The 13,313-nt window shown below is 35.3% G+C and overlaps 1 protein-coding gene across 4 annotated transcripts in view; it reads left to right on the top strand.

The window, feature by feature from the left end:
* Window positions 1–13,313, top strand: part of AK5 (adenylate kinase 5) — a 236,863-nt gene that overhangs the window by 38,238 nt on the left and 185,312 nt on the right. For all 4 annotated transcript variants that reach the window (XM_004279944.3, XM_049707153.1, XM_033405965.2 and 1 more), the window contains one exon: window positions 11,937–12,128. In XM_004279944.3, coding sequence (XP_004279992.1) covers window positions 11,937–12,128 — 192 coding nt within the window. The remainder of the gene's footprint in view (window positions 1–11,936; window positions 12,129–13,313) is intronic.

Raw genomic sequence — 13,313 nt, 5'->3', positions numbered from 1 at the left:
ATTCATTAGTCATTTGGATATCCTCTTTTATAAAAATACCTGATCAAGTTTCTTGCCCATTTTTCTATTGTTTTCTCCTTCTCTTATTGATCTGTAAGATTACTTTTCATGTTTTCAAAACAAGCCTTTTGTTGATTATATGTGTTGCAAATATCTTCTTCCACTATGCAACTGACATTTTCATTCTCTTACTAGTCTATTTTAATAAATATATTAGTGTTTTTTAATTTTAAAGCCATCCAATTTATCAAACTTTTCTGTTATGGTTAGGGTGTTTTAGGCCCTATTTAAGAAATCCTTGTCTTCCCTAAGGTCTAGAAGCTATTTTCTTATATGTTACCTTCTCAAATCTTTATCATTTTACTTTTCACATTTAGATCTGAAAATCCATTTGGAATGAATCTTTGCATATCCTATAACGTAGGGAGTCAAGAGTCATTGTTTTCCATATGAACATCCAATTGTCCCAGTACCATGTATTGAAAAGACTGTGCTTTCCTCACTTTTGTTGTAAATCATATATTTGGGCAGTGGATCTGATTCTGAGTTCTCTCTCTGTTCCAGTGGTTTACTGGTCTTCCTTAAAACCAATACCACAGTGTCTTAATTACTGTAGATTTGTAATAAGTCACACTATCTGGCAGTAAGTTCTATCACTTTATTCTTTTTTTTCAAGATTGTCTTGAAGATTGCCTTGGCTATTCTTGGCCGTCTGAATTTCCAAATAAATTTCAGAGTCAATTTTTCAATTCCCATACACACATACACAAAGAAAAACCCTGCTTGAATTTAAAGATTACATTAAATCTATAGATCAGTTTGGGAAGAATGACATTATGATATTGTGTTCCATTCATGAATATGGCATATACCTCATTTTATTTAAATCTTTAATTTCTGCCAAGGTCTGTGTAGATTCTTGTACCATTTTTCACTAGATTTTCCCCTAGGCAATTAAATGATATTTTAATTATTTAACTAGCATTTTTATTTCATTTTAAATTGTTTGTTCTTAGTATATAGAAATAAAATTGATTTTTGTATACTGTCCTTCTAGGCAGAGACCATACTAAATATGCATATTTATTCTTATGGCTTTTAAATTCTTTTGGATTTTTTACACATACAATCATATTATCTCAAATGACTATTATATTTCTTTCCTTTCAATCCTGTGGGGTTTTTTTTTTTCATGTCTTAATTTACTGTCTAAAATCTCCATTACAGTGTTGACTAGAAATAATGATAATGGGCATCTTTATTTCATCTCAGAGGGAAGGTTTCAGCATTTCCCAGTTAAGTATGATGCCTGCTGTAACTTCTATGTATTTATTATTTATCAGATTAAGGACATTCTCTTGAATTCCTAGTTTGATAAGAGTATTTATCGTGAAGGGATGTTAAGTTTTACCAAGTGCTTTTTTCATATTTAAGATGATCACATGATTTTTTTTTTCTTTTTTATTCTGTTGGTTTGGTAAATAACAGTGCTTGATTTTTGAAAGGTAAACACATTTTTCATTTATGGAATAAACCTGAATTGGTCATGGTGTATATAATCCTTTTTATACATTGATGGATTCATTTGCTAATATTTTACTTAGAATATTTGCTTACGTTCATGAGTGAGATTGACCTATAACTTTTCTTTCTTTCAATGTCCTTGTCAGGCTTTGGATTCAAAGATTATGCAGACCTAATAAAATGAATTGGGAAGTATTTACTTCTTTATATTTAGTAGAAGGGTTTCTGTTAGATTGGTGTCTGATACAATTCACTAGTGAAGCCGTCTGGATTCAGAGTTTTCTTTGTGCAAGGGTTTTGAACTGTGGAATTAATATCTTCCATAAATAAAGAGCCATTCTGGTTTTCTGGTTATTCTTTTTTTGGGGGGGGAGAGTTGTGTTTTTCTAGAAATCTGTCCATTTCATATATATTTTCCAATTTGTTTTCATGAAGTGTTTCTTAATATCCTATTTTATCATCTTAATCGCTGTACGATATTTAGGGATACCTTCCTTTTTATTCTCAATATTTTGCCTTTTCTTTTCCTTGATTAGTTTCACCAGGGATTATCGATTTTATTAGTGTTTTCAAAGAATGAACCCTTAGCTATAATGTGTTTATTATGCATTTTAACTATGTATGTAATTTAATTTATGCTCTTATATTTTTCCTTTTTTAGTAGACCTAAAAGGTCTGATTTTTTCTTCTTCTTTTTTTTTTAACCATTTTGAGATGGATGCTTAGATCACTAATTTCAACCTTTCTTTTTTCCCCTAATATATTCATTTAAGGCATTAAATGTCCCTGTAACTATGGATATAGCTACATCCCACAAGTTTTGGAATGTTATATATAATTTGATCATAATTTAATTAAAAATATTTTTATTTCCATTGTGATTTCTTTGACCCAGGAATTATATTGAAATGTATTGCTTAATTTCCAAACAGGGATTTTCTATTTATATTTTTATTATTTATGCAAAGTTTATTTCCGTTGTAGTCATTAAAGATAATCTGTGTGATCATTTGAAATTTGTTTAGATTTCCTTTATGGCTCAGAACATGGTCAACTTTCTTAAATTTTCTGTCCGTATTTTAAAATTTCTGTGTTCAACTTGATGGTTATAGTTTATAAATATATATCAATTTGTTAATTGTATTAAACTCTTCTATAACCTTACTGATTTTTTTCCATATTGATTTTTTTGCCACTTGTTCTATCAGTTATTTGGAAAGATTTATGAAAATCTCCCACTCTGACTGTGGATTTGTAACTTTCTACTTTTAGTGCTGTCCAAGTTCAGTATACTTTGAGCATATATTATTGGGTAATGCAAATTAAGAGTTATTATGTCTTCCTGGATAATTAAATCTTTTATCATAATGAAATGACACTCTTTACCTCTAGTAATATTTCTTTCCCTAAAGTCGACTACTTTGTCTGATTTTTTTTCACCTTTATTGAGGTATAATTGGCAAATAAAAATTGCATATGTTTAAGGCATACAATTTGACCTTTTGGTGTATATATACATTGTGAAGTAGTCACCACAATCCAGCTCACTAACATAGCCACACTTCACACAGTTACAACTTTCTTCTTTTAAAAAAAAATTTTTTTTGTGATGAGAACATTTGAGATCTACCCTCTAAGCAAAGTTCAAGTACACAATACAGTACTATTAACTATCTGTGGTCGCATTGCTGTACATTAGATCTCCAGAACTTATTCATCTTGCATAACTGATACCTTGCACCCTTTGACCAACATCTCCCCATCTCCCCTCCACCCAGCGGCTGACAACAACCATTCTACTCTCTGCTTTTGTGGATTTGACTGCGTTAGACTCCACATAAAAGTGAGATCACGCAATATTTGTTTTTCTGTGTCTGGCTTATTACACTTAACATAATGTCTTCTAGGTTCATCCATGTTGTCACAAATGGCAGGTTTTCCTGCTTGTTTAAGGCTGAATATTTAGCTCTTTGTGTGTGTGTGTGTATATATATATATATATATATATATATATAAAAAATACTAATTTTCTTTACGTATTCACTCATCAAGGGACTTTTAGGTTGTTTCCATATCTTGGCTATTGTAAATAATGCTGCAGTGATCAAGGGAGTACAGATATCTCTTTGAGGTACTGATTTTATTTCCTTTGGATATATACCCAGAAGTGGGATTACTGAATTGAGATAGTTCTATTTTTAATTTTTTTTGAGGAATCTCCATGCTGTTTTCCATCGTCGCTGAACCAATTTACATTCCCACCAACAGTGCACAAGGGTTCCCTTTTCCTCACATCCTCACCAACACTTATCTTTTGTCTTTTGATAATGGCCCTTCTAACAGTGTGAGGTGTGAGGTGTGAGGTGTGAGGTGATATCTCATTGTGTTGTTTTGTTGTTGTTGTTGTTTGTTTTGGGGGGTATCTTTTGCCGCACTGCACAGCTTGAGAGATCTTAGTTCCCCAACCAGGGATTGAACCTGGGCCCCAGCAGTGAAAACGCCAAGGCCTAACCGCTGGACTGCCAAGGAATTCCCCCGTTGTGGTTTTGATTTGCACTTCCCTGATGATTAGTGAGTCTGAGCACACTCTTTTTGTACCTGTTGGCCATTTGTATGTCCTCTAATGAGAAATGTCTGTTCAAGTCCTTTGCCCTTTATTTTGTAGAAAATGGATTGTTAGGCATTTTATTAATTTAAAAAATGTATTGAGGAATAATTGTATTAATTACAATTATATTAGTTTCAGGTCTACAACCTAATGATTCCATATTTGTATATACTGCAAAATGATCACCAGAGTAAGTCTAGTTAATGTCCATCACCATACATAGTTATAAAAATTTTTCCTCATGATGAGAACTTTCAAGACCCACTTTCCTAGTGGATACCTTCAATTGATATTTTTTTTCCTTTGCCCATTTTTAATTGGATTTGATATTTGTATGGTTTTACCAGCTTTCTATTGGTTAATGTTTCCATGGTATGTTTTTCCCATCCCTTTACTTTTAGCATTTCTGTGTCTTTATATTTCAAGTGTACTGCTGTATCTAGCACCTCTGATGCCCTACCTTATATTCTCTCAGCCCACCTTTCATTTGACCTTTGCTGCTGTGACCAGTTTTGTACCCATGTAATGCTGCCCAGGACAGCAACTCACTGACTTCCTGCCCTGAGATATACACATTGTGAAAGTGTGAAGGAGGCAGTGTGCCAAGGGGGTACTTTTGACCAGCAGGGGACAGGCTCTGATAAATAGAGGCTCCTCACACATGTCCCTTTAGAAGAGCCAGCGGCATGGCATCCCAGTCTCCATCACAGTGACTAACCCGACACTGCACCTTTGCACTGGTTTGACCCCTCCTCTGCATTCTCCCCAGTCCCCACTCCTGCTTTCCTGCCTATGGCTGCTTTGATGCTACAAGACCACATGGTCTGAAAAACCTAAAATGTTTGCTGTCTGACCCTTCACAAAAAAAGTTCGCTGATTCCTGTTCTACAGATTATGACATGCATCATTAACTTATTCATGTCTCATAGAAATCAGTATTTTTACCACTTCCTAAGCAAGACCTTAGAAAGGTTGAACTTCATTTACCTGCCTCATGACTCATCTCTGTTTTAAGTACCACAAGATACTTTTAATATTTTTTATATGGTCAATCTTCATTTAGGTTCACCCACAGAGTTATCATTTCATTGCTCTTCATTCATTCCTCTGGGCCAGATTTCTATCTTGGATCATTTTTCTTCTACCAGAAGAATATTCTTTAATATTTCCATTAGAGTAGAATTTCTGATGAGAATTCTCTCAGTGTTTGTTTGTTTGAAAATATCTGTATTTACTTTTAGTTTTTGAAAGATATTTTGACTGGATATTGAAACCTAGATGGGCAGTTATTTTTTATTGGCACTTTAAAGATGTCATTTCATCGTTTTCTGGCTTTCATTGTTTCTTTGGCAAATTTAGCTGTCTTGTTATTGCTCCTCTGAAGGTAGTCTATCATTTCTTTTTTCTGGCTGCTTTAAAGATTTTTGTGTGTGTGTCTGTCTAGGCTTTCAGCAGTTTTACTATGATGTGCTTAGATCTGTGTTTTTTCTTCTTGGTTTTTATATTGCTTCTTGAATCTGGGACTTGATATTATTTATGAGTTTGGAAAATTCTTAGCTATTACATTTTCAAACACTGCTTCTTCATTTTCTCTCTTCTTCTTCTAGAATTTTCTAAGCATTGTCTCATATGTCTCTGTTGCTCTTTTCTGTACTTTTCCTACCCCTCTCTCCCCCTTGCTTCAGTCTGGATATTTTCTCCTGAACTTTTAGTTCACTAATTCTGTTTTCAATGCCTAATTGGCTATTAACACATTTAGTATAATGAGGATATGGGATGATTCTAAATGGAATTTAGTCCTGTGAAGGCTGATTCACACAAACTCTGATGGTATAGCCCTTTAGGATTCCAACCAGGAACCTAAGTTGGGAGCAGCAGTAGTAGTTTCTAGAGCTCCTCCTCCATGGTAGGCCCCATATTCCAGTTTTTGTCCCCTCAGCCCCATAGTCCATTAAGAGCTTTGCCCGGAAATTATCTCCATGTTAAATGATAGTGAAGTCCAGGTATCTATCCTTTTTCCCTTTTTGATCTAGTCTAGCCTCTGCAATAATGGTGTATATTCAATAAATGCTTAATGGGTGAAAGAAATGATTTCTTTTGCATTTTCCCTATAGGCAGAATTAAGAAAGAAAATTTTAGCCCAGTATTAGAAAGAACTTCCCAGTTATTAGAGTTATCCAGTAATGAAAGGGGCTGCCTCAAAAGTAGTGAGGCATCACAAGAAATGCTCACAAAGAACATTCAAGTTTAAAGGTTCAAGTTTAAAAATCACTTGTCAAGAGATTGTAGAGATGATTACAGGTTTGGCATTAATTTGGGCTAGATAACCTCCAAGATTTTCTCATCTCTTATTTCTGTGATTCCAGTTTTTGTTCCAAATGTGATCTTCTCTCTTTGTGGGTTTTTTTTTTTTTTTCATACTTTGCTTCTTGGTTTCTGACAGTGATCTGAACTATGGAGTGTAGGCCTTTGAACATGTCTTCATAAAGAATATGGCAGTCAAAAGCACTGACAGTTAAGAAGAGAGCTCACTAAAATAAGCTCACTTAGTAGTCTGATACTGTGAATAATACATCTTTGCTAATCAAAGATGGTCATATGTTCTTTTTAACAGAGTAATCATTCAGATAAGGGACTTTGAGAAAATGGATAGAGGAAGATTGACTTGTGCATATAATGACAGGGAAAAAAAGATTGATTTAGTTGATCCAATGGCAGAAAAAATATCAGCAATTGGGAAGTTTACTTCCATGTAGACAAAAGTGGTATCTTGGTCTTTGTTCTCATTTTTTACTTACTCACTCATTCATTCAATCGGCAAATACATTTTGAGAACATAGGCTAAGAAAAGGTATGCCAAGGATCCACTTCGTTTGGTGATACTTTTCAATGTTTCATGAGTGAATTTCATGAAAACTTTCTAGGTGCTTCACATCTTCTCGGAAAGAATGGTGTCTACTTCTATTTTACATTTTTTGGGAAAAAAACAAACAATTAAATTTTTTCTTTTAAAATTGAGCACTGTTGGAGAACGAGGGTCCTAATGAGTGGGCATATGCGGGGGTGACTAGGAATCAGGTGAGCATGCTTGTGGCTGAGATCACTGTTGAGCAGTCAGCCGGTTATCCCAGCTACCATGGAGGTCTCGCCTGTTCCACGTTTTAATTTTTTGTATCACTGGTTATATGCTGTTTAGTTTATACCAAGAAAAGACAGCAAGTTAATTACAATTATAAAATTAAATAGCTTTGCAGATTCACTTCAAAGTCATCTATATCAGACCTGAAGTTGCATTCATTGATCAAAAATCTTAGATATAAAAAATATGTTAAAAAATAAAAATAAATATCAAATAGGTAGGAATAATTTTTAAATGGGCAAGAACATTACATAGAAAACTACAGAGCTCTGCAATAAAAAGTATTGGGAGAAATTAAAGAAACAACAGCAACAACAAATACCTTAGATATTCTACTCGTTTCCTATAAACTTATAACTGCTTTTTTTTAAGTCTATTAAGTAAAATAAACAAAATGCAGTTTTATTCAAAGTGTAAAAAAGTCTTTTATAAATTTCAAGCTAATTTCAAAAGCCAATTCTAAAAGAAAAAACATAGTGATGATTACATATTTAAGTCTCCCCATAACCTCATTGTGTTAAGTAGGGAGAAGCACATACATTGCAGTCTGAAACAAAACACAAAATGTATTAAAGTATAGCATTTAATTTGTTTAAACGCAAAATGCAAGAATTTCTAAATGCAGGTTTTGCCTGCATTCAACACTGAGCTAGTAGTTGAAGTTTTTTCCATATTTTAATATACAATATGACCAAACCAAGAACAATATAATGTCATTTTAATTTTTTTAAATAAATTTATTTTTATTTATTTATTTTTGGCTGTGTTGGGTCTTTGCTGCTTCGCACGGGCTTTCTCTAGTTGCGGCAAGCAGCGGCTACTCTTTCTTGTGATACGAGGGCTTCTATTGTGGTAGCTTCTCTTGTTGAGGAGCATGGGCTCTAGGCGCGCGGCCTTCAGTAGTTGCGGTGCATGGGCTCAGCAGTTGTGGCGCACGGGCTTAGTTGCTCCACGGCATGTGGGATCTTCCCAGACCAGGGCTCAAACCCGTGTCTCCTGCATTGGCCGGCAGATTCTTAACCACTGCACCACGAGGGAAGCCCTGTCATTTTAATTTATTTGTCAAAAATTGTCTTCTCCCTTATATGCTATTCAAAGTAAATTTAAAAGGATGTCATTTGTTATGTTGGGTAAGACTGAATATTACCAAGGATTTTATTTAATTTGAATTTTGCATTATAATATTTGATAGTATAAAAGTTTTAACTTCAGATAATCTCTTTACCATATATCACACAAAAATTACAAAGTGATTTTTAAATTGTTAAGGGTTCTCAAAAGCTACTTAAAAGTGTTTTATGGGACATATTAAACTACTGAGATGGGAAGGGAAAAATAGTTGAGAAAACTGAAGTTCAGAGATATTGAACCTTTTGCCCAAGGACAAATGACTAATAGCAGATTCTAGATATAAAATCAGGATGATCTGATTCTAAAATTCATGCTCTTAATCACTTATGCAAGTATGTGCCTGTGCTTACACAGTGGCAGTGGGAACTGGGGGAAGGGGAATCTGAATAGTGTTTCAAGACCAAACTCCACAGTCCATGGTGATAGCTCTGAGAGAGTGAAGTTTTGATAAGGGTTATAAATGATATTAAGATTTCTAGCTGAGAATTCAAAAAGATACAATGTTCATAGCAGCGTTATTTATAGTTGCCAAGGTAGGGAAGTAACCTAAATGTCCGTCAGCAGATGAATGGATGAAGATGTGGTGTATATGCCACTTGCAGCAACATGGATAGACTTGGAGGGCATTATGCTAAGTGAAATAAGTCAGACAGAGAAAGGCAAATACTGTATGGTATCACTTATATGTGGAATCTTAAAAATACAACAAACTAGGGAATAAAACAAAAAAGAAGCAGACTCACAGATATAGAGAACAAACTAGTGGTTACCAGGGGGGAGGGGCAATATAAGAGTAGGGAATTTTAAAAGGAGTTATTATGGGATTATATGAAATCACATTTGTGAAACTTTTGAAAATTGTAAAACACTATAGAATTTAAAGAATCTTTCATTCAGGGCTTCCTTGGTGGCACAGTGGTTAAGAATCCACCTGCCAATGCAGGGAACACAGGTTCGAGCCCTGGTCCGGGAAGATCCCACATGCCACAGAGCAACTAAGCCTGAGCACCACAAATACTAAGCCTGCTCTCTAGAGCCCACAAGCCACAACTACTGAAGCCCGTGTGCCTAGAGCCCGTGCTCCGCAACTGCAATGAGAAGCCTACGCATCAGAGCAAAGAGTAGCTCCTGTACCTACTCACCGCAACTAGAGAAAGCCAGCGCACAGCAACAAAGACCCAACGTAGCCAAAAATAAATAAATAAATTTAGTTTTTTAAAAGAATAATCTTGGGGCTTCCCTGGTGGCGCAATGGTTGGGAGTCCGGTTGCCGATGCAGGGGACGCGGGTTCGTGCCCCGGTCCGGGAGGATCCCGCGTGCCGCGGAGCGGCTGGGCCCGTGAGCCGTGGCCGCTGAGCCTGCGCGTCAGGAGCCTGTGCTTAGCAGCGGGAGAGGCCACAGCAGTGAGAGGCCCGCGTACCGCAAAAAAAAAAAAAAAAAAGAATAATCTTTCATTCAATTAAAAAAAAGTTTTAAAAAAGACTTCTAGTTGAGAGATTCAGGAAAGTAGTGTTGCTACCATAAAAATAAATAAATAAACAAATACATATATAAGCAAGATGGGAATTTCATTCAGGTAAAAAGGTGCTGGAACTGATTTGGCCTTGCTGAGTCACACGTAATAAATATTAAGACTTTCAGGGACTTCCCTGGCAGTCCAGTGGTTAAGGCTTCGCCTTCCAGTGCAGGGGGTGTGGGTTCAATCCCTGGTTGGGGAGCTAAGATCCCACATGCCTCACGGCCAAAAAACCAAAACATAAAAACAGAAGCGATATTGTAAAAAATTCAGTAAAGACTTTAAAAATGATCCACATCAAAAAAACTTAAAAAAAAACAAGACTTTCAGGTAGAGCCGTCATATAAGCATTTGATCATATAGGATATAAGTGCTGTTGAAAGTCAGTGCTGAAAATGTACATTTGGAATCCATCAACAAAAGATAGGTGGTTGAAACCAGAACAGTGGAAGGGAGCTGAGAGAATAAGAACCTGGAGAGGGAAAAACAAAAGAAAACATTATCTAAGGCTCATAAACATCATTATTTGTGTTACATTTTTAAGGAAAAAAATTTGAGCAAAGAGAAAAAAAAATACAGAACAAAAAGTTAAATGAGAACCAGGACAATATAGAATCATGACAACCAAGAGATATTAAACATGGCTAAAATTTGTTGAGCACCTACCATTGATCAAGTTTGTGCTGATCTTATTTAATCTTTATAATAACTCAGGGAGGAGGTTCATGTATCTCTTTTGACAGATGAAGATATGGAGGCTTAGTAAAGTTAAGCCATATGCCCATAGCTCAGCTGATAAATCCTAGGGCAAGAACAGTAATCCATGTTTCCCAGACTCCAGGGTCCATTTTCTAACCAGTGGTCTCAAGAGTGCACAAGGCAAACCACTGTAGTGTGGGAAGAAAATGTTAAAATTACGATTATCATATGTCATCCTTTAAAAATTGTATTTTTGTGTGTATTTTACAACATACATACTATTATACAATATATTACATACGTACATATGTATGTACGTATGTAATATATACAATATATTAGTATGGTAGTACATGGCTATCATACCTTCATGCATAATTTATAATTTAATAGGTATATATTTATTGAGGTAGATGCTCAAATAATTTACTAATGTGAGGATACAATAAAAAATTTTTGGAGATCATTTCTTTAAAGCGCTATGCAAAACTGCCTCTTTTTCTTGTCCCATTTTCAACAAGAAAATACATTCACTTTAAATGATCACGTTATCTTTTACATACATTACTAGTTCTAATTGAGTTAAATAAAAACTGTTTAGTTCATAGGTTCTTTTCATGTTATTCCTTGGTATTTTCAGAAATTTATGAAGGCCTTTGAGCCATTTGATTCTTTGTAATAGTGGAGGGAACACAGACCATAGACCAGACAGACCTGGGTTCAAGTATCACCTTTGACCTTACTGACCATGTGACCTCAGACAAGTACTTAATTTCTCAGAGCCTCAGTTTGCTCATCTTTAAAATGGAGATAATATTTACCTTGCAGATTGTTGTAAAGTTTAGCAACAGCATAAGGAAATAACTTAGCACTGGGCCTGGCATACAGTACATACTTTTAAAAGGGCAGCACATAGTAATAATAGCAGCAGTACTTGTTTACTGTAGAGAATATCTGTAGCTCAATAGTCATTTCCCCTCTAAACAGGCCACATCTACCTTTGGCAGAGTTTGGCCTATATTGATCTTAACTTGAAATTTGAAAACTTATTTGAGAATAGGCAAAAAGTATTTTCCAGAAATTTGGAGGGCCACTGTACACGACTCTGTGAGTTGAAGTATACCATTTACATGGACTGTAATAGCAATAGCTCCTCCTGGCCTTGTGTGGAGCCGTAGCCCTGGAAATATGCTGGCAAAAACATAGAGGGTCAAAAATATGGCAGTCTCCACAGACCCAGAAGAGAGAAATGCCACTGCCCACACTCACATTGGTTGGTATGTTGAATGCCTGTCTACTTGTTTGATGCTCTCCACAGATCTGTACTCCTGACTTGGTGGTGTTCCTGGCCTGTACCAATCAGAGGCTCAAAGAAAGATTACTGAGGCGCGCAGAGCAACAGGGGCGGCCTGATGACAATTTGAAAGCTACCCAAAGGAGACTAATGAACTTCAAGCAGAACGCTGCTCCATTGGTTAAATACTTCCAGGAAAAGGGGCTCATCATGACAGTAAGTTAGATATAATTTACATGTCTAGTACAAGAGTGATCTTTCAGATTTCTAATTATCCTATGTTCTTCTCATTTAGAAATAACTTTTACCTTAAAAAAGTGACTTTTCTTGGGTGGAGATCCAATGAAAAATAATTGGTAATTTTGACCTGATTTGCCTTTATTAAGCCGTGATGGTAAAAGCACTTTCACTTTAGTTTAATTGATTTTACAAAAAATGATAAATTTTAACCTTGGCTAGAATTCTGTGGCCCACAAATTTTAAAATATTTTTAAATAATTTTTTGATCATTTTAAGCAATATTGGCCCAGTTTCTCAACTCTTCTGTCTTTGAAAACCTAATAAAATTGATAGGCTTATAAACAGAATTGATACAGTGTTATATTAGACTTAAATTGTAAGTTAGACTTTATCATAGGTTACCACATAAAAAAATGAGATTTTGATGGCCCAAAAAGTTATTAAGCATTTGACTTGTCATAAAGAAGTGATATTGTCTCAAAATGGAAGGCATCGATCTTTCTGCTCCATCGATACAATGCAAATATTAACTTTGTTCATAAATAGTTTGTTTTGTGGTTAATGATACTGAATGTGCCAAAGAAGGATGAAGCTGAATCACTGGTTAGTACAGTTATTAGAATACAGGAAGCTGAAGGTGAAAACTTAGCTAAATTTATGGTCCCCACACATCAGAGATTCAATTATGGAATAGAGGAGACAGAGGATCGTTGGCCAGCTGAGGCATTTTGCAGAAGAAGACATTAAAACCAAAGCAGCTTGGGGTGCTGCGTGGTGGTAGCAGACCTCGGCATAACCCTCCCTTCAGCCCTTAGCTCTTCTCATGAGACCAGAGATTCTTGTCTAGTGGGGCTACAAGCTGTGGAGAATCCGATGAAAGGGATACATGCCCATCCCAATAAAATGCACATAAGATGCTTTCCATAAATTTTAGGTAAATCTACTGAAGCCCATCCTCAGAGCTCCTATGACCTAACAATTTACTGTGTTAAAAATCTCTTCATTAGCCTAAAATGCCCTTAGATTGAAAGAGACAGTCAACGACATTTGAATAATAATCTCTTTGCAGTCTTTTTATCACTATAAAGAAATATTTATTAGAATTTGCCCTTTGAGTCAAAGTTGTCATGTCAGAGAATTATAAATCTGACATGAAAGTTG

This window comes from Orcinus orca, chromosome 1 (genome assembly GCF_937001465.1).
Source record: "Orcinus orca chromosome 1, mOrcOrc1.1, whole genome shotgun sequence".
Taxonomy (NCBI): Eukaryota; Metazoa; Chordata; class Mammalia; order Artiodactyla; family Delphinidae; genus Orcinus; species Orcinus orca.
This window is presented reverse-complemented; position numbering and strand designations above follow the sequence as displayed.